Source organism: Paroedura picta, chromosome 2, assembly GCF_049243985.1.
Source record: "Paroedura picta isolate Pp20150507F chromosome 2, Ppicta_v3.0, whole genome shotgun sequence".
Lineage (NCBI taxonomy): Eukaryota > Metazoa > Chordata > Lepidosauria > Squamata > Gekkonidae > Paroedura > Paroedura picta.
Genome location: NC_135370.1, coordinates 129,976,467 through 129,997,437, shown reverse-complemented (window position 1 = coordinate 129,997,437; position 20,971 = coordinate 129,976,467). Strand labels below are relative to the sequence as shown.

The 20,971-nt window shown below is 43.2% G+C and overlaps 2 protein-coding genes across 3 annotated transcripts in view; one reads left to right on the top strand and one right to left on the bottom strand.

Moving 5' to 3' along the window:
- Positions 1-17,572, top strand: part of HEATR4 (HEAT repeat containing 4) — a 31,893-nt gene extending 14,321 nt beyond the window's left edge. For both annotated transcript variants that reach the window (XM_077322711.1, XM_077322710.1), the window contains 10 exons: positions 1,176-1,280; positions 1,742-1,860; positions 2,765-2,945; positions 5,185-5,254; positions 6,855-7,044; positions 7,366-7,444; positions 8,672-8,843; positions 9,812-9,873; positions 12,631-12,855; positions 14,347-17,572. In XM_077322711.1, coding sequence (XP_077178826.1) covers positions 1,176-1,280; positions 1,742-1,860; positions 2,765-2,945; positions 5,185-5,254; positions 6,855-7,044; positions 7,366-7,444; positions 8,672-8,843; positions 9,812-9,873; positions 12,631-12,816 — 1,164 coding nt within the window. In that variant the 3' untranslated portion in view covers positions 12,817-12,855; positions 14,347-17,572. The remainder of the gene's footprint in view (positions 1-1,175; positions 1,281-1,741; positions 1,861-2,764; positions 2,946-5,184; positions 5,255-6,854; positions 7,045-7,365; positions 7,445-8,671; positions 8,844-9,811; positions 9,874-12,630; positions 12,856-14,346) is intronic.
- Positions 9,892-11,786, bottom strand: RIOX1 (ribosomal oxygenase 1). The gene has a single exon (XM_077322712.1). The coding sequence runs from the start codon at positions 11,652-11,654 to the stop codon at positions 9,933-9,935; it is 1,722 nt and encodes a 573-aa protein (XP_077178827.1). The 5' UTR covers positions 11,655-11,786; the 3' UTR covers positions 9,892-9,932.
- Positions 17,573-20,971: the final 3,399 nt, after the last annotated feature.

Here is a 20,971-nt window from a genome sequence, read left to right as displayed (position 1 = left end):
CAGATTAGAGAGTCATTGTGTCACACTGGTGAGGTTCTTTCTCCTTGGAGAGAGTCTAGGCTAATGGGGTCTGAACATGCTCAAACTGAGAGGGGAAAAGAGCTTGGTCATAGTGGATAGTTCCATTAAGGTGTCAGTCTAGTGTGCTGCAGCAATTAAAAAAGCAAACACTGTGTTGGAGATTATTTGGAAAGGGGTTGAAAACAAAACAAAACAACATTGGAATGCCCCTGTAAAAATCTATGGTGTGGCCTCATTTGGAATACGGTGTTCAGTTCTGGTCACCATATCTCAAAAAGGACATTGCAGAGCTGGAAAAAGTACAGAGGAGGGCAACCAAGATGAGAAAGGCTCCTATGAGAAAGGCTGAAGAGTCTGGGACTTTTCAGTTTAGAAAAGAGATGACCCAGGGGGAACATGACAGAGGTTTATAGAATCATGCATGGGATAGAAAGAGCTGGCAGACTCCCTCCCCCCATAATTCTAGAACTTGGGGGCATCCAGTGAAGCTGATAGGCAGTAGATTCAGGATGGATAAAAGGAAGTACTACTTTACACAGTGAGTGATTAAGATGTGGAATTTGCTGCCAGAGTATGTAGTGATGGTCATTGGAATAAACAGCTTTAAAAGGGGGATAATAAGAATTCATGGCGGATATTAACAGCTGTTAACCATGGTGGCTGAGGGAAACTTTCACATCTAAAGGCACTAAACCTCCCAGAATCAGAAGGCCACATCATGAGAAAGCCCTATGCCCTTGGAACTGATTGGTTACTGTGTGAGGCAGGATGCTGGACTAAATGGACTATTGGTCTCATCCAGAAAGATGGTGTCCAATTTTCTGTAAATAAATAAATCCTGCCTATTCTGTCATTTCATTAATAACTTTCTGATCTCACTAAATGTTTTACAATCCTAAGCACATGTGAGGTTTCTCTCGTCCACCTTTTACTCCAGGGAAAGAGCTGACAGAAACCACACAAAAGCCAAGTGACTGTTTCTAAAGTCCTGTCAATCAGATTGGGGTACTTGGCTGAGGTACTTGGCCAAAGACTTCCATTAATTGCATAGCCCAATGAGGCCTCCTATAGCTAGACATAATATTAAGGATCTTCATTTGTGATTATACTTTGAGTTCTTTTTGGCTTATCACTTGTTGACTTAACCCTTCCAGGGCTTGGTTCAATGTTTACTGGCTTCTGAACTGAATAGCTACCAATGGAAACGCAGAGTCTTGGCCTGTAAAACGTTCTCTCATATTCCTGGACCCATCAGTCAGGTAGGTTTCCCCTCAGGAATCCAATGTGTAAGAAAATATTGATAATGTCATTTTCCTGAGTACTTACATTAATATGGTGCTAATAAGTTTGCAGTTCAATATGACATGATTGCAGATTAATAGAAATTCTACTCTTAGGCAATTCAGTCTGTTTCAGAATAATTCTTCTTGCATATAGACAAAAATTGCAGCTAGTCATGTTGGCCCATTATGAAAATAATAGTATTTTTTTTGTGCTGTGTTTCAAAACATGAACTTCACACCTAGTAATTTGGAGTAATATGTTTCAAATATACAATGTAGATTGAAAGAATTGTCACTTTGTGTGTCTTTGTGTGTGTATCTAATTTACAGTAAGCTTATACTGTAGACAGATTTATACTGTTTTTAAATGATGTCATTTGAAACGAGGGTGTTCAGATATCTGTTATGCGATCCTTGTTATGCGATCTTCTATGCAGGATCTCAAGAACAAATTTGTTCAACTGATGTGGACAGATTGGAAATCTGATGTAAGGCAGGCAGCTGCCCGGGCTTTGGGGTACTTGGCACTTGGGAAAGAAGTCCATGACCAGCTCAGGTAAATGGTATACAACATGACAGCCACTTTAATCTGCATTAATTGAAAGATTCTGAAAGGCAGGTAGCCATAGCAATAGACTACCTTGATAACAATTCTGGCATTTGAAATGAAACATACTGACATCCTTATATATACAAGACAACTTATATCCATTACCTTTATTAATTTCATTTGCTCTTTGTAGTGATAAAATATAATAAATACAATTATAGATAATATAAAAACACGAGTAACAAGTTCTATAGGAAAGAGTACTGCTAAATGCATCTAGCTGTTGAAAATGAAGTTCATATTGGGGCTGGTTCTATTACTGCATGAAAATTACAACTAAGACTGATTCCGCATGGAGGTGTAAAATGCGCACTGCCTCCTGCTTGCAAATGCGTGATAGTAATCCGTGAATTTGCATGCTTCCTGACGAGAGACCCCTCATGATTCCGCATGGTCAAGGAGCTACTAAATGCAAGAAGTACCTGGTGAAATTTAACGGTATTAGAGCCAACCCTCATTAAGAAATATACAGGGGCCGTTAATTATTAAAGGTGTTAAATTGTGAATGGTTTCTGTATTTTTCTTGATTAGATTTTAATTTTAAGTGCGATTCACCAGGTACATCCTGCTTTCCATGGCCCTTGATCCAAATGTCTATTTCTCACCCCCCCCCCCCCCCCACATGCTTGTACATAGAATTACTGCTTTGTGAAAATTTACTCAGAACAGCTGAAGGAATGAATGATACTGTTTATTTTAAGGCCCCATGAGACTCCTGTTTATTTTTGAATTCAAATAGACATGTAAACATTGTTGCACACACAAACACACACAAGTCTGAATAAATATTATCTTGGACATACACAGAGAGATCACCCAGGATTCATTAAAGACCTGCTTGTGCTTTCAGAGTGAAGCTGAAAAGAGGAGATTGCCGGACAAGGGTGGAAGCTCTTACGCTGATCGGCTGGTTAAAACTCATGACAGCCAAGTTGCTCCCTAGTTTTCTTCAATGTTTTGCTGATGACTTTGTTGCTGTCCGAAAGGAAGCCTGCCAGGCAGCTGGAACGCTCAGGATCAGAGACGACTCAGTGAGTGTTCCAAATACCTGACAAAGGCCTTGAATGCAGAGGCAGTGATAAATTTAAGAGCCAGCATGGTGTAGTAGTAGTTAGAGTGTCAGATATGGATCTGGGAGACTCAGCTTAAAATCCCCGTTCTGCCATGGGAGCTTGCTAGGTGGCCTTGCACCTGTCAATATACTTCTAGTTTTAACCTACCTCACAGGGTTGTTGTGAGTATAAAAAGGATGAGAGAATGATGTGGGCTGCTTTGGGCCTCCTTTAAAGAGAAAAGTGGGGTATAAATGAAATAAAGTGGGGAAAACGTTCCAACTTCTGCATTCTTGGGACCATCCTGCTCTCCAGATACCCGTCCAAGGGACTGAAAATACAGCATCCTCATAGATGATCAGGTTACCAATCCAGCATGCGAGATCTCTGCACAGAACTAGCTTTCTGCATGCAGATGCATATCTGGAAGTGTAACCCACCTGCATGGTGATGCTCTTCCTCTTGAACCAGCTGTGTCACAGACCCTCAGCTGGTCCCCCTAGATCACCACTCCTTGCCTGAGCACTACCCAGCCCTGTGAGTGCTTGAGGTTAAATATGCACAAATGAAGCAGACCTTTGTAAAAATAAAGATGTATTCAAAAGTCTTTTGCAGAAATATATCACTATCTTCCTTGATGAAACTTTCCAGAAGACATTAACATCCTAATACCCCTCTCCCATCTGGTTGCACAACTGGTGGAGTTTGTTTGGTGAACACATTGTACATGTTTGCTATGTACATGGTGCCATCTGAGATCTCTCTTTTGTGTTTTTATTTAAGAGCAATGTTGTTCTCATGATTAACTAATTACCACATTCTTGAATTTGGCCTTGAAAGAGATGAGAATGGTATCTATCGAAAGCCCCAGTCCATGGACACCTGTTAACTGTAACAGGCCCGCTAATAATCACATTAACCCTTAAGGGAAATTACAGTACTTTGCCTCACAGGTTTTATGTGTGTTTTGATGCTGATTGAGTTTTGTATCACCATCTGGTCTGAAATATGTTACTTGCAGCTACAGCTGGGTGAAGGTCAAGATCTATAACAAAGCTGGCATCATTGAGCAGTAAATGCCTTGTATTTAGTTGGAGAAGAGAGATAGCTGATTGGCCCATTGAATGCAGAAGGTCCAGGTTGCTCAGAACCCTGATGGAAAGGGTCTCAGGTAATAGGGCTGGGAAACACCTCTGCCTGAAACCTTGATGAGCTGCTGCCCATCGGAACAATGTTGGGTTAGATCAGGGGTAGTGAAACTGTGGCCCTCCAGATGTCCATGGACTACAATTCCCAGGAGCCCCTGCCAGCAAATGCAGGGCAGCAAATGCAGGGCAAATGCTGGCAGGGGCTCCTGGGAATTGTAGTCCATGGACATCTGGAGGGCCGCAGTTTCACTACCCCTGGGTTAGATAGACCAATGAGCTAAGTAAAAAATAGTTTGATACACTAAGTTGATGTGCTGGTGGGGAGGCATAAAGGAGAAACAGGTTTCATGAAAGATACCTTTACCAGCTAGACTGGCAGTGATGTTTTGCCTTTCAAGAACATACATGTGACGTTAATATAATATTTATATGGAATACAGTCATTGTTTTCCTTCCTTAGAAGGGGAATTGTGATCAATGTCTTTTATTGCACCATGGTTAAAATTTCCTAGAGCCTTAAGGTTGCCTGGAAGCCTAGATCTGGTTTACAGACTGCCACTTGATTTAATGCAAAGTCTAATTCTTGTGTTCTGCAGCTCATAATATATTTAATGTTCAAAACAACTCAGCAATGCTTACCATTCATTCCCATGAGGAACATTTCTTCCCATAGCCACACTGAAAGGCATAAAGGCACACAAAAACAAATGAGAGATGTGATCTCCCTTTCATCGTAATGAGGTTTGCACAAGGCAGTTATCTGTTGTGCATGTCCCTCAAGAGAAGGAAGTTGGGCACAAAGAAACAATAAATCTACCAGATAATGAATGCCACCTCCTTTGTTCTCTTTATTTTTTTGCAAACGAAAAAAGAAGTGTTGCCAAGTTTTTTGAAAATCACAAGAATAACTTTGTTTGGTGGATTCCATTTTGTGCATGTTTGCTATGTACATGGCGCCACCTGACATCTCTCTTTAGTGCTGTTGTTGCAATGTTGTTTATTATTTGGTATAGGTCAGTATATTTAAAACAAACTGTAAGTTACTGAGTCCCATACCTTTTGTTTCTTAGGTACTTAAATGCCTTTTTAAAATAATGCAGACTGATCCCCTCTGCAAGATCAAAGCCTTCGCCATTAGAGGTACTACAGAGACTAAAACCCTAATGTTTCCTACAGAGGTATAGACCTAATCTAGAAGCAGTTTTGGGATTGTGGTCTAGGATGTTTAAAATTCATTAGCTTAAAACATACTGAATCTTGTTTGTGGAGTTTTTGTGAGTGGGAATGACTTAATTTGCTGGATTAATTGCAAACATTAACCTACATATAGGGTTTAAAATATATTAGAACTGCATGATTGTGGCAATGCAAACTACATGGAGAATCATTGCTTGTAGAAACAGCCCATATCCAGAAAAATACACATGATACAAAGAAAGATAGCCATAAAGGACTCATCCCGCCTGCTTGAATCCATAGGCCAGCCCAAGAAGAAAAAGACTGGGGGGAGGGGAGAAGAAAGAGGGATAAGGCAGCTTCATATGAAAGAGTTGGATATATTCAGCCCCAGAAATGTTCATTTGTTCAGCCTCAGATTTGGGGGTTCAGAGCAAGCAGCCTAGGCCCCATCAGAAGTGAACTGGAGCCCTGACGATCTATAGATTTGTGGTCACCTAGCCCTGCTTGATAGAGGTATCCAAGAGGCAGCGGTTGACAGATTCAGGTTCTGCTCTGCTTGTGGTCTTTGTTTGTGTGATTTGCCAGCCTCATAGTTGTTTGAGGCCTTGCATCTTATGTTAGAGTTGTCAGCCCACCTTGGCCACTGGCGAGAGATGGAGGGGGGGGGTAGGGTTGGCAGATCCAGGCTGAGAAACTCCTGGAGATTTGGGAATGGAGCCTAGAGATGTCAGGGACCTCAGTGGAGTCAAATGCTACAGAGTCCATCCTCCAAAGCATCCATTTCTCTAAGAAACATATCTCAGTAGTTTGAAGGTGATCTGTATTCCTGGGAGATCCCTAGGTCCCACCTCAGGGCTGGCATCCCTACCCACGATCTCTGGAATAGCCTTTTGCTGCTCAAAAGGGGGGCTTTCCTCTTCACACCATGAGGAAAATAGGTAGAGTCCAAGCCAGTAGCATAGATACAGCCAAGTATTTTCTACAGCCAGAAATTCTGCTTGCAAAACACAACTTTCCCACCTCTTTGTGGTTATGGTGAAAAAATGCCTACCACAAATGTTGCTCCTGAGGGACAGTGGATCCCCTGGAACAGGAGTTTGGAAGCATTTTGGGTTGCAGTAGGGAGCATGGAAACAGGAAGGCCATGCTCCAAAGGCAGAGCTCCTGCCTACAGAAATAACTGGCTAAATGCAAGCTTATCTATTTTCCAACACTAGTGAAATGTGCTGGCAGATATATTGTATGCAGAATTTAAAACTTCTAGGGATGCAATATTAACATATATTATGAAAAACAACCAATTGTGGCTAAATTACCGAAAGTGGATGATATTGCTGTCATCTATAAAATGCAGTTTATTTAATAACCAAGTTTTTGCTTCAAGACAAAAATGATTGTTAATCCTTCCCTTGATCAAGTTCCCCCCCACACCCTTTTCAGTGTTTAATTTCTGAGGCTAGGACACCATTAAAGGTATACCAGTTTTCTGGATTTGACAAGTACTGTGTGAGTAAATGTAGTCTGACTTAGATAAGATGGATATTATTTTCTTGGCTGCCAGCTCTGGGTCAGATTGGTGAGGCAAGTCCCCAGCTAGAAGATCTTCTTCTCTGGGCTGTCCATTATGAAGAGGATCCTGGGGTACGAAGGGAAGCCTGCCGTAGTATCATCACCCTCCAGCTGCAGGATGAAAAAGTTCGAGCTACTTTACTGGAGAGAATGATACTGGAACCAAATGAATTGGTCAAAGAGTAAGTCACCCGTTTCCTAAAATAAGACACATCTGTGTGCTGAGGCAGTCATATTCTTCTTATCAATGTTATGGGATATGGAGGAGAATGTGCTATGTACACCTGATAGATGAACAACAGATAAAAAGACTGGATTTTGCAGTGACACAAAGCACATCTTAAATCGCGGCAACTAATTCAGGGTTGTGGCGCTAAGTGAAGGCTGGAATAAATTCAGGCCAACCAGCAACTAGTAATATGCAAGCTGTTTACTTTGCAGAGGCTGGCAGGTGGGATCTCTGCAGCACACAACTAACAAGCTGTCTATTATTTCAAATTCAGAGAACTGAATCGTGCAGTTGTGACATTTGATTTCCAGCAGGAAGAAGAACAAGAAATGATTCAACTGATCAAGGACAAGGTGAATGAAATGCACAAGATCAAATTCATTCTTAGAATTTATATCAGGAAAGACAAAAAATTTTGCAGGCCTATAGATCACAGATTGAAAGATACTTCCTGAACAACTCTCCGTTTTCCATTCCACCTCCTCACCCCCAGGCTGGCTTTCAGTTATCCAGGAATAAGTGGACATTGCCAGGATGAGATTAGACATATATAATCCAAAGTATTAGAACAAATATTGGCTCTTGTGGCTCTTTTTTGCATGTCCAGGGAAATGCCAATCACCACTTTGGGGTCAAGAGGTGAATTTCCTCCAGGCCAGACTAGCCAGGGATTCTGGTTATGGGGGGGGGTGATCATCTGGGCCACCATGGTGGGCAGGTAGTTGTGAATTTCCTGCATTCTGCAGAGGGTTGGACTAGATGCTCGGTGAGAACAGCTTTATCAGTGCTGAGGCGAGCCCAAGGTCACCCAGCTGGTTGCATGTGGGCGAGCACCGATTCAAACCTGGCATGTGTTTCATGAATATGTAGTATGATTTGGGGGGGGCTGGTCAATTCATATAGGCTTCTGTTGTTTTGGGCATTCCGACTTTTACAAGCCACTTTGTGGATAGACAAACGGAAACACAGGACATAATTTAAATGAAATGTTACTCTTATTCCTCACAAATCAGCTTATGATAAAACGTCATTGTAGATTATATGTTTGCCTCATTCAGTTTTCAGTGCCTACTTAAAAGAGTAACTGAAATAATACAGGACCTCATGATATTTTCATATACAAGCCAAAGCAGCAGCAAAAAGCAGTCATGGTTCTGCACATATCTTAGTTAAAAATCCCAAACAGTAATACGGGAATGTCTTTATTAGGAGCAACTGAGACACCACAAAGTAGCCAGAAAGTGCTTGAGTTTACTTCCTTTGTTCTTCAGACTGAGGTATGAAAAACAAAACAAAAAGAGGAGGGAAGAATTGACATCTACTTAAGGATGTTTACAATCTGCACACTTTGGCTTTCTATCTTGCTCCCCCCTTGTCCCCCCCCACATCCTAACCTGAAGAGCTCTCGTGAATACGAGAGCTTGATGACTGCTTTGTGGTGTTTTTATTGATTTAAATTAAAGAAAATTAGTGAAGACCTAATTTCAGATAACTGAGAAAATAAGGTACAAGTCTGGTGATTTGAATAGTTGACGTGCTATTGAAAAACATTAGCAATAAAAACCCTTCCTGTGATGCAGATTGCTACATTAACCCAAAAAGATTTGGTGATCCAGAAACTCCAAAAACTTAAAGAGATAACGGAGAGGACGTGGCACGAAGCTCACCGCATTTATCGTGACAAGGATGATGCCTTTATTTATAAAGATCTTTGTGAGATCTTTCTTGATGCTGTTAAATGTACTCCAACAGGTAATTTGTGATGGGGGGGACTTGTTTGCTAGAATGTTATATTTTGTACTTAACTTGCATTAATTATTCCACCAAAAGGGCCTTCAAAGGCTCTTTAAAACCCAGACTACCCAATTTCATAGATGAAATGGAAGGGATCTTGTTGAAATTGTGTTTGAGATAAGTCCTGCCAAGAAAGTTTCTGCTCTATTTAAAAAAGTCAGAGCTTGGTTGTGAAAAAATTGTTGTCTTAAAAGTTCTTAGATCCCCCATCCTTTATGTAGAATACAACTACATGGTTGCCTGGCCTCTTGAGGGTGGAGCTCCAGCTAGTGGATCATTAGACAGCCTCACCCTTGCAGCTTTAAAGACAGTATAAAAAATGTGTTGTACAGTCAAATTATCTGTGGTCCTCTTACTGTATGAACCTGTTTCTACTTGACTGTATTAGGCACCAGAGTGTATCAACTTGCTCACTCATACAATCAAGTCCAGGTTCCATTTAAATGATTCAGTTTTGCTAAGGGAGAAGCCTTAGAGTCAAGTGTGTGTGCTTGATGCAATCTTTTATTATGACAACCTGCCACAAAGCCAGAAAAAGGCAGTTTTCAGAGTAACAGAACACACTAAGGGACCAAATCCAAGAGATGCCCTCTTGCTCACAGAGGAATTGGCTGTCAAAATTTATGTCATAAGCTAATGTGGAGATATAGAGTTGGGTCACACATAACATTTCTGCAGATTTAAGGCTGTGTGTTATGATTTTTGTACCTTTCCCACGTCAGACCTCAGACCCTTTCAGGGAGTATTTCAGCGGGCATTGTGGGCAACCTATGGAAATGGGCAAGACAGGGGAAAAAAATCACAGTTCTGCAAATGGAAATCCCTCCATCAACAGAAATTTTGGGCAGGAATAGGATCCAAGCCAGGGTTAGCACTGTTTCTGGTTAGGGCCAGATGAAATCTAAAATACTAATTTGTCCATCCAGGTCAGATTTACTGCGCAGATGAGAAGATTGCGAAGATTTGGACTTCTCTCTCAGAATTACTAGTAAGTGGAACAAAAGGGCATCCTTACTCAGAACATTTATTTTGGTCATACATGACACATTACACAGAAAACAGAGGGCTCTTAGTAATCAGCAATCCCTTTTCAAACAAAACAGTGGCTAAAGCAATCTTATCATCCAAGGTGACACATGGAAGGTCTTCTACACTGACATACTTTGGGTAAGAAGAGAGCAAAAATTCAATACCATCTGTATATTCTGGCTCTATTTCACAGTACTTGGGCTCCTCCTTATGATACACCCTTGAGTTTTCTGTGGTGTAATAGAGCAGCATTCTGTCTCCTTCACTGCACAGCCTGAGGATTCCATGCCAAAGCAACCGTATCTGTGTATTTGCCCTGAAGGGGACATCGACGTCTCGCACATCTCCATTCTCCCACCGTGCAGGAAGTCCATATACACTGAGGGCCTTTTCAGTCTCAGTCAGTACTGGAGGGAGGCAATCATGGAAAAAATCCTTGGCTTTTTGATCCACGGCAGCATCAACTGGTGCATAGCTCATAAGTTTAGCGATTAAAGTATGGATCTTTCTCATAAAGGCAGTTCTGCGCGGATCAATCACATCCGAGTTCAGGACTCCTGTGTATTCCAGATAGTCTCTAGGGAGCCCCTGGCGATATTCCACATCCTCTTCCATGGCCATCTGCAAAGCTGCAGGGAGGAGTTTTTCCAACAAGTCTCCCCAGGAGTTTCTCTGGAATGAGGAGACAGTGATGTGGAGTGAATGCGCTTCAGGGAGGCAGTCCCCTTGATGGATGAAGCCACGTGGGAAATACAGCAAGTCCCCGGCCTCTAGGACGGTTTCCAGAATTGGCTCTCCAATCTCGTTCTGAGCAAAGTTGCCGCTGGAAAACTGGGGCAAGACCTCTGCCGCTGTCCTGGGGCTGTAGACCCGCCAGCGCTTCTTTCCCTCTAGCTGGAGGACAAAGGCCTCGATGTCGTCGTAATGAGGAGCAAAGCCTTGAGTCCCGGCGGGAGTCAGGTAAGTGTTGGCTCCCACCATGCTGCCAAACTGCTCCTGCAAGAGGGAGAGGAAGTGCCACACCGTGGCCGAAAAGGCCTGGGGGTTCAGCAGGCGGAGGGAGCAGCCGTTCCGGTAGAAATCCCACACGACGGCCGGCAGAGCCCTGCCCTGCGGATTGTGCGTCTCCCGCTTCCCGTCTTCGTAGCTCGTCACGTCCAAGTTGACGCCGAAGTGGACCTCCCGCTCGCGCAGGATGGCATCGAACTCGGCCGTGGAGAAGAGCCCCTCGTAATAGGCCGCGTTGCCCCGGCGGACGAGGAGGGGCTGCTTCTCCCAGTGCCGGTCGAAGAACCGCGGCGGGGCGGCGGGGGCCAGCAGCCACTGGAAGAGCCCGGCCGCCCTCTCCCGGCTGTGCGCGACCGTGCCCAGTTCCTGCAGGAGGCGGCCGAGCGACGGGCCCGCCGGAGGCTGCTGGGCACACGCTCCCTCCCTTCCCGGCACCGTCGGCCGCCGCGCGGCAGCCCCGGGCCCAGAGCGCGCTTTAACCCTCCGATTCTTGGCCACCGCCGCCGGGGCGGGCCGGGAGGCTGGCGGCAGGGCCCCATTCGCGGCTCCTGGGGGGCCCGCCCGAGCCCCGCCCGCCCGCCGCTTGGCACGCCGCGTCGGGGTCTTCTGGCTGCCGGGCGAGACGGAGGCGCCGCGGGCCGGGCGGGCCGGCTGCTTCCGAGGCTCTTCGCGCGGCGCCACCGAGCGGTAGGCCGAGAGGGCGGACACACGCGTGCTCCACAGCTCCTCCATGCTCCGCGTGCGGACGCGGCGTCTGCGCGGGCGCGGCCACGGCTCGGGGCTTCCGGCCTCGGGAAACGCCCCGCCTGCGAGCGCCCCCTCCCGGACACGTCGGCCCTTGCGAAGACTACCGGCCGCTGCGACCCTCCAAATCAGGGGTAGTCAAACTGCGGCCCTCCAGATGTCCATGGACTACAATTCCCAGGAGCCCCCTGCCAGCGAATGCATTTGCTGGCAGGGGCTCCTGGGAATTGTAGTCCATGGACGTCTGGAGGGCCGCAGTTTGACTACCCCTGCTCCAAATGCTTCCCCGGAAATAAGCCCCGCTTAATACAATGGGGCGTTACAGACCGCTTCCTGGCCGTGGGGCTCGGAAGTGGGTGGCGTTTACAAGCCTGATGCCCGACGGCTGACACTTGCCAAACCTTTACATCCTGTCGGTTCTGCCATGGCGTAGAACTACGTTGTCACTGAGCGTGGAGCTAACTTTTGACTGATCATACCATCAAGGTTTTCCCCACACTCCCGGGAATAAATGGCCTTTGCACTGAGTAAACATCAATGGGAACGTGCTGCATAACCTTTTAGACTGAAATAACCAGAGGGTTAGAACAAGAATGGATTTTTGTGACACCCTAAAAGCTACCGCAAGGCTGAAAGGCTGTTACAGGATTCTTGGCTGTTGCTGCCAACAGCTTAATACAACTTGCCCTTTGGAATTTTTCAGAACAAAAGTCTATAGGAAGTTTGTTTATGATTATGATCTGCCCCAGAGAGCTCTAATAACTGAAAATAAGAACTAGGCTAATGTTACGAGTTTTCCAAGTACACCAGCCTCATGGTTTGCACTACTTATTCATATCATTATACGGAAACTGACACCAAACTATAGAAAGGCATTTATGAAAGGATGAATTGCAAATATAATTGTAGTTTATGTGCATTTTCACTTCCCAAATCAAATGTTAATTTAATATTTCTATTTCAGCCTTTGATGGGAATCCCACCAAATCCTTGGACACAAAAATCCTTCTTAGCAGCCTTAGAAGCATACTATGCTGAGAAGGAAACATGTCACAAGAAAAAGGAAACTCCTACAGTGAAGAGGAAAAAATCCAGGGTCACTAAAAAGACCAAAGAAACATCCACTATCCGTTTTGTGTCACATTTTTAGACAGCTACGTAGCTCATCTTTTTTTCTGTGGGAAAGAAGGTATTGTATTCTAGTCAGATTTCTAAGACTCTCTTTTCTAAAGCATAGAAGCAGAATTGTAGAATCATTGTCTAGACAAATGTACACAATAATTTGTTGTGTCGTGCAAGACTACCCAAACCAATTTTGCACGACCCATATATGACTAGCATGGTAGAAAATCTCATTTTTTTAACCCTGAATCATAGAATCAGAGAGTTGGAAGACACCTCCAGGATCATCTAGTCTGAAGCAACAAAACAAAGTGTGAGTCCAGTGACACCTTTCAAACCAACAAAGTTTAATACTAGGTGTAGTGGTTAGGAGTGCGGACTTCTAATCTGGCATGCCGGGTTCGATTCTGCGCTCCCCCACATGCAACCAGCTAGGTGACCTTGGGCTTGCCACAGCACTGATAAAACTGTTCTGACTGAGTAGTGATATCAGAGCTCTCTCAGCCTCACCCACCTCACAGGGTGTCTATTGTGGGGAGAGGAATGGGAAGGCGACTGTAAGCCGCTTTGAGCCTCCTTCGGGTAGGGAAAAGCGGCATATAAGAACCAACTCTTCTTCTTCTATAAGCTTTTATGTGCGTGCACATGTCTTCCGATACACTAAAACAGACTTCTTCAAGGCTTACATATAGGTGGAGAGAGGGTGGGTGAAGTTGGTTGCCAGGAAAATCTTGAGGAAGTCTGTTTCCATGCATCTGAAGAAATGTGCATGCACACGAAAGCTTATGCCCAGAATTAAACATTGTGGGTTTTAGAGGTGTCACTGGACTCACACTTTGTTCTGTTGCTTCAGATCAACATGGATACCTACCTGAATCTATTCTTCATGTAAGGCTTAGAAAGGTACTAGAAATCACAGTCCCAGCAGCTTATTTATATTTTTAAACATTGGTTAACATGTGTAGTTCTTTTCTCAGATGCTATGTTGAATTAGAACTGTATAATAATATAATCAAAATGCTTATCAGTATTGACCAGAAACAAGATCTTTGGGATGTGTCACATTGTGAGCCTGTTTTCTGTCCTTTTAGGCTTTAGATTTTGAAGCTTCACATTCTTAGATAGGTACCAGCAAGTATGTTACAAAAACATATGTGGCTTGTAAGTACATAAAGATTCAGATTGCCAACTTTCTCACTGTGAAGTTAGGGTTTTTTTCTTTTCTCTTGCAAACAACTGATTATGAGAGCTTAGTGGAACAAGCAAATATCTCAGTCACAAGCAGTTTTGAGATTGCCAGGCACATTTCTAAAAGCTAAAGCAATATTACATAGCTAACAATAAGGCTAGGGAGCATTCAGGCAATCTGCCATGGTTATTGCAGTCATGCTGAATGTGATGCAAAGAGCCACCAGTGTTCAGTGACTGCTATTCGATATTTATTTAGTGTCAGCAGTTACATTAGGTGCAAGTATTTTGCCCTTGGCCTTGGAAAACATTATGTTGGCTTATTGATAGCATCTGTATTAAAATCACACTTGGTTTTCCTTGCCTGCAGATATGAAGGAACATGATGATGCATCTGTCACACTGGAAAGCTAATCAATGTACCAGGAAACTTGGTCCGAATTAAGAGCAGCAAACTTTCTTTCAGAGAAATTTCCTAGATTGGAAAGATGAAAATCAATATAAATCTGTATTTGTCAATGTAGTTTTCCTGTGTTACTTGAACTTGTATCAATGTATCAACTTTGATCTTTTACATTAGTGAAATAATATTATTCAGTGAAATCTAACAGGAAAGTCTTAAAACGATAGCTGAAATCTTTACCTTACCTCAATTGTACATTGCTCCCATTCTTTAAAGAATAATTTGTACCAGTAGAATGTCGAAGAAGGAATGGAATGATCACAGCAGAATTGGGTAAACAGAAAGGGATCCAGCTAGGTGGAAAGGCCCTGGCCCTGGCCAAAGCCAGGCGAACTTCACGCAAGCCAGGGATCACCAGCCTATATTTGCAGAGCCAAGAGCCCTACGAGAAGCATAGGGCGTTAAATGGTCCCTCATGTTGCCTGTTACTATGCAGTGCTAAGAATGCTAATGACTATTGTGTTCATGTGCATTTAACATTTGATGGGATCAGGGTCTAAACTGACTTAAATATAGGATCTCTAGATTTATCTGATTTGTATTTTATCTAGTACTCACAGAATCTGTTGCCAAATCACTTTCCTAGAAGCATTATTGCTGCCAGACTACAGACTAGATGTGAATATCAGAGGGATTTCCTGTAGATATATCACAGCTATGCTGCTTGCTAAGCATGATATAAGATGAGCACTGGGATCATGGATGTAGTCTCCTCTTCCCTTGAGTCAGTGGTCCCCAACCTTTTTATTACCAGGGACCGGTCAACGGTTGACAATTTTACTGAGGCCCAGGGGTGGGGGTAGTCTTTTGCCGAGGGACGTTGCCACTGCCTGAGCCCCTGCTCCACTTGATTTCTCGCCAACATCCCTGAATTTCCACCACCCGCTTGGGGGTGCTGCCAGCAGCAGCTGCACAGTGCCATGCCGAGGGGGAGTCCCAGCCATGGTGGCTGCTAGAGAGCACCAAAGGTGAGCCGATGGCAGAGTGGCAGGGCAGCCCCCGAGGCAGCAGCTGGGGAGGAGGATGGGAAGGAGCTGCGGCCCGGTACCGACTGATCCACGGACTGGGACCGGTCCCCGAACCAGGGGTTGGGGACCACTGCCTTAAGTTATGAAATACATCTCTTAAGAAATAAATTGCCGGGTGTGGCTAAAGATGTCGTCCTGAGAGGGTGGCAGGGCATCTGCTCTGCTATCTCTGAAGCCTGACAGGGGTCAATTGTGCAAGCAATTGGCAGAAAAGAGGAGGGGTACGCAAACCCCACCTCACCTTTCTACCCAGGAAGTTCTTGGGGCCGTCTCCAATCCTTTAGGGAGTATATCTCCCTGGATTATAGGCTGTCAGCGTTCCAGGTCCAGAGGACGACTGCCATTTTCTACCTCGGACTTTCTTTTCTTTCTTTAATCTTAAAGTATCTGCTTCAACCCTACATGTTGATTTACCCCAAATGAACGCTTTGAACTGAGGGGAGGACATCGGCTGAGTTCCAAAACATCATTTACTGCAAGTATCTCTCGCTTTTTTTTTTCTCTGTCTCTCTTCCTGCATCAAATCCCTTTGTTTCCCCCCTCCTCTTACTCTGCTCTGCCCGAAGCCACCTCGTTAAGAGGCAGGCTAATTCTCCTAACTAAGCAGAAGAAGGACTCAAATCAACTCGAATTAATTGGCAAAAGCTCTTATTGTAATTGTTTTGGTTTTCGAAGATAAGATAAGCTGTGAATGGGAAAATCTCACGAGAACTCTGTGCCAGCACGAGAATCTCTGCCTTCAATACGTCATATGCCTGTACCGGAACATTAGAGGATAAAACAGAGGACCTCTACTGGCCACTTGTAAAATTGTTTGGGGCCGTTTTTTTTTTAAAGTCAAAATCATGTCTATGTTAAAAAGATTGGCTCATCTAATAGAGATACAAACCCAAGATTACAAAGTATTTTTAGATGGATTGATCAAAAATATCTCCAAGGAGATCCAAGATGGCAAGGAAGAAGTCTTCAATAGGAATGATGGATCAATAACAGTGACTGATGACAGCTTTAAACAAGGTGGAAAACCAACAGCAGAAGAGAAATCTGAAATTCATATCTTCAAGGAGATCCAAGATGCCAAGGAAGACGTCTTTAACAGGAATAATGGATCAATAACAGTGGCTGATGACAGCTCTAAACAAGGTGGAAAACCAACAGTAGAAGAGAAATCTGAAATTCTGGAGACGGAAAATGGGATGCCGGAGTTCTGCAGCCCAGATAAGGACACCCTTTTAAAAAAGACATACAGCCATCTCAAAGCAACAGTGTACAAAAATCAATCAAAAGAAATATGGATCTGCAGTGAAAGTAACCGATTTAAAGGATCTCTCTGGGGGGGAAATTGTATTGATACTGGAGTCCAGGAGGTGCAACGGCCTCAAGATTTATCGATGCATATTCTGCGGGAAAGAGTACAACTGCACTTTCTACGCCAAAGGCCAATGGGACAGAATATAATTTTACGGGAACGACAAGATGTAGCAAGCCTCGAGATGAGACCCCCTTAAGAAGACCGAAAGCTCATATTGTTTTATGTTTAATGTTATACTGTATTCTATATTTCCATTTTTATGAAAAAGGGGAAGCAGTGTCTCTTTCTCTCTTGTTTTTTTTTGTCTCTTTTCTTTTGTAGGCATATAGGTAATATAATCATTAGTGCTGAAAATGTAAAATGGGGTTCCCCCCCCCTTATTTTTTCTTTCTTCTATTAGGGTATTGTCCTAGGACTAAAGCCTACACTGACTTGTAGAAAATGTTTAATGTTAAGCTTTCAACTTAAATCTGAAAATATATCTGTCAGGATGGTTCTTAGAATGGGTCAAGCATAAATTGTTTTGTAGATGTATCAGAACCAAGGATAAGGAGAAGCTATAGAAGACTGAAAGCTTATATTGTTCTATGTTTAATGTTAAGCATTTAATCTAAACCTGGAAATCTTATTATTCTCTGTATTAACTACATATACTGTATCCTACATTGCTATTTTTATGAAAAAGGGGAAGCAGTGCCTTTTTTCTCTCTTGTTTCTTTTTCTTAGTAGGCATATAGGTAATATAATCGTTAGCGTTGGAAATATAAAATGGGGCTTTCCCCCCTTATTATTATTTTTTTTTATTGGTGTATTGTTATAGGGCCAAAGCTCATATTGATCTGTAGAAAATGCAAAGCTCTCAACTTATACCTGTCAGGATGGCTCTTAGAATGGGTCAAGTATAAATGGTTTGTAGATGTATCTGTATTAAGGATAAGGAGAAATTATGAAATCCTTTTGTAATTTTTTTTCTTTGTACAACTTTAAGGCAAAGCCCTACTTTCCTCTCCCTTCATCAGGGTATTGATACAGGGCCAAAACTCATACTGTGCTATAAGAAATGTTTAATGTTAAGCATCTAACTCAAACCTAGAAATATCTGCTAGGATAGCTCTTAGATTGTATCAAGCAGTTAATGTGAGGTCTACGATCTCACAAGTAAGTTGATTAATAATAACTTTTCTTTTGTATATCTAAACAGGCCTTTTTTTTAATGTAGTGGAAATGTGGATGGCTCTTAGACTCATGGCTCTTAGAGTTTTGGGCAAAAGTTTATATCACTGTGGAGTCAATGTGGGGTCGTATATTCTCAAATGATGATTATATTTCTAACTTTATGAAAATAAAAAAAATCATTATAAAAAAAAAAAAAAAAGAAATAAATTGCCACTAGGTGGCAATGTGGTTTAACTCATCTTTTTAAAGAAAAGCCTCAAATTACTCTCAGATCTGTACCACAAGAATAAGCAAGTGAGATTTTTTTTTTTAATCTGAGTATGCTGGGGGGGGGGGTAAATGGTAATGATTGGGAAGGCACTGGCAAACCACCCCGTATTGAGTCTGCCATGAAAATGCTGGAGGGCGTCACCCCAAGGGTCAGACATGACTCAGTGCTTGCACAGGGGATACCTTTACCTTATTGAGATATCAGACTTATTTGGAGGGAAATGTTTCTGTCTCCCAAGTACCATTTGTGTGTACACACAGTGAGAGACTGCATGATTTCACTTGCTATACCAGTTTCTGGGACATGGAATTCATGGTCGTTATAATGACAGCATAAGCCTGACATGGGAACAGAGAAAAAAGAAAACCCAGGGACAAATGAAAGAAAAGACATCAGTCCTATGCATCAGCTGCATTAAAAACCCATTGCAAGCACAAAAAAGCAGGCAAAAGTTTGTATCGTACATAGGGGAGAGATCTGTTTTTCTTCCATATGGTGTAGCTGCTTCCACATGGAGGTTTTGCTCCAAACTGGAAGTGCCTTCCCATCAGAGGCATGTGCACACACACATTTGTCTTCCTGCATAAACTATCTGTGGTGCTCAGTTGATCTGTGGTGCGAACTATTTCTGACTGAGCTGGAGGAAGGCTTTGTCCGTTCTGCTGCCGCCCTTCTTTCATGATGTTTCTGACAGCTAGGTTGAACAGGTTACACTCTCAGCGCTGAGAGGCAGGCAGGCAATTTTAAAGGGATGGGGAGGGAGCTATCAGTGGCACACAAACATGCTCATGGCAGGGCTGCTTAAAAGGAACAGAGCTGTGATGTGATTTGGTGATAACTGGAAAGTATTCGCCTTCCCTTTCCTCCCCCCATAACAGACACCCTGTGAAGGAGGTGAGGCTGCGAGAGCCCTGATATCACTGCTCAGTCAGGTTTATCAGTGCTGTGGGGAGCCTAAGGTCACCCAGCTGGTGGCATGTGGGGGAGCGGGGAATCAAACCCGGCTCACCAGATTAGAAGTTGGCATTCCTAACCACTACACCAAGCTGGCAGTGGAAAGGAGAAAGCAGGAAAGATACCTTCTGTGAGTGCCACTATGCTCATGCTAGATAGGATTTTCTCTTAGCTCTTTGCCATGGACTAAATGTCAGTATTAGTATCTCCAGAAATAGCTTACTGAGGACTATAAAAGTAGCTGTACCATCAGGGGGCTTCCAAAGGATTGAAGGGCCTAAGAGTGAAAGCCTTCCCTGACAGACAGCTGTCGTTCCTGGAGTTAAGGAGGCCCAGAGCCTTGACAGAATCTTCCTGCAAGTAACCATTTGGGGCAGATATCCATGACCATTAAGATAGATTTAGGTGGTTAGCCATGTTGGTCTGAAGCAGCAAAACAAAAACGTCCAGTGGCGCCTTTTAAGACCAACAAAGTAAGTTGAATAAGATATAAACTTTTGTGTGCAAGCATACTTCTTCAGTTATAGTGAGACAGAATTTCTTCAACTATGTAATTGTGTGCAAATTTACTGCCATTCACAAATCTTACCAACCACCTTAAATTCAACCTCAGCTGTAATCGCCCAGATTGCCCACATCTGGACTCTAACTAAACTTTTCTGGCAACTCCCCCCCCCTCCATATATAATGGTTGGAGAAATTCTGTCTCACTGTATCTGAAGAAGTGTGCTTGCACACAAAAGTTTATACCTCAAATAAAATTTTGTCTTATAGGTGCCACTGGATTCAAATTTTGATCCACAACCATTGTAGGGCAATTAAAAGACTGCTGAATTTCTGTTAAAAAATTGGCAGTGAGTGTACATACTTACACTAATAACTAGGATGTCAAATATCCTAATTAGAGTTCAGAGCAATGTTTCTCGCAGTTTGTGAACATGCAAGCAACTTATTGCTGAAGGCCACCCACATTTTGGAAAAGAGGGTATAAAAGCATGCTTAGCAAGTACTTCTTAAAGAGTCACAAGCGGTTTCTGAAAAGGGAACCAAGAGATGCTTCACTTTGGGGTGTGCGTTTTCATCACTGTTCAATTACAGTCCTGAGACTAAACTTGAAGCACCAGAACACAGAACTTCAGCTTTAATGGAATTTATTCCTGTAAAACAAAATGCTGGCTGCACTACTACGTGTAGTAAGATATTTACAAACTGGCATACCTTCCAACATCCGTTGGATGAAGTCTACTTGTTTTAGATTGTACCAAAAAGAATTCCTTAGGAAGGATGAAGAGCAAGCAGCAAAGGATAGCAGCTTCCATGGCAGCTGGTGGTCGACGTTTCTCTCTAGTGTTGGATGTTCTCTCTTCCAAATGTGCAATTCAATAGCATCTATTCTACACGATGTTTACATTCAGATAGCTCGGAACAGTTTTCCAAGTGGCATACAAATCTAGGCTCTTAACACTGTACCTTGTCACAACTTTACTACAATTGCCAGATTTGCTTCTAGTTTCCAAGTATTTTAAACCTGTAAACAGCAGTCCAGCCATGCAGTAGTCCAATTCAGATCAGGGCCATGATTTGTGGGAAGGAGAAAGTAGAACTTTCCCAGCACAGCTTTCTTGACCTGTAGTGACCATATGGCAAACATAAGGGCGCTCTGTTGGGAAACAGCAGTAACTAGAATAGAAGATGGAAGTACAAAACTGAGTCTGAAAGGCTCTGATCTTTTAGTCCATAGAGTAAAAGTATCCAGCACAGCCTCTGTCTCTTGCCCACCATTATCATGAT

Excerpts from the sequence above, each read along its gene's own strand:
- RIOX1 (XM_077322712.1), bottom strand. The coding sequence starts at position 11,654 with ATGGAGGAGCTGTGGAGCACGCGTGTGTCCGCCCTCTCGGCCTACCGC.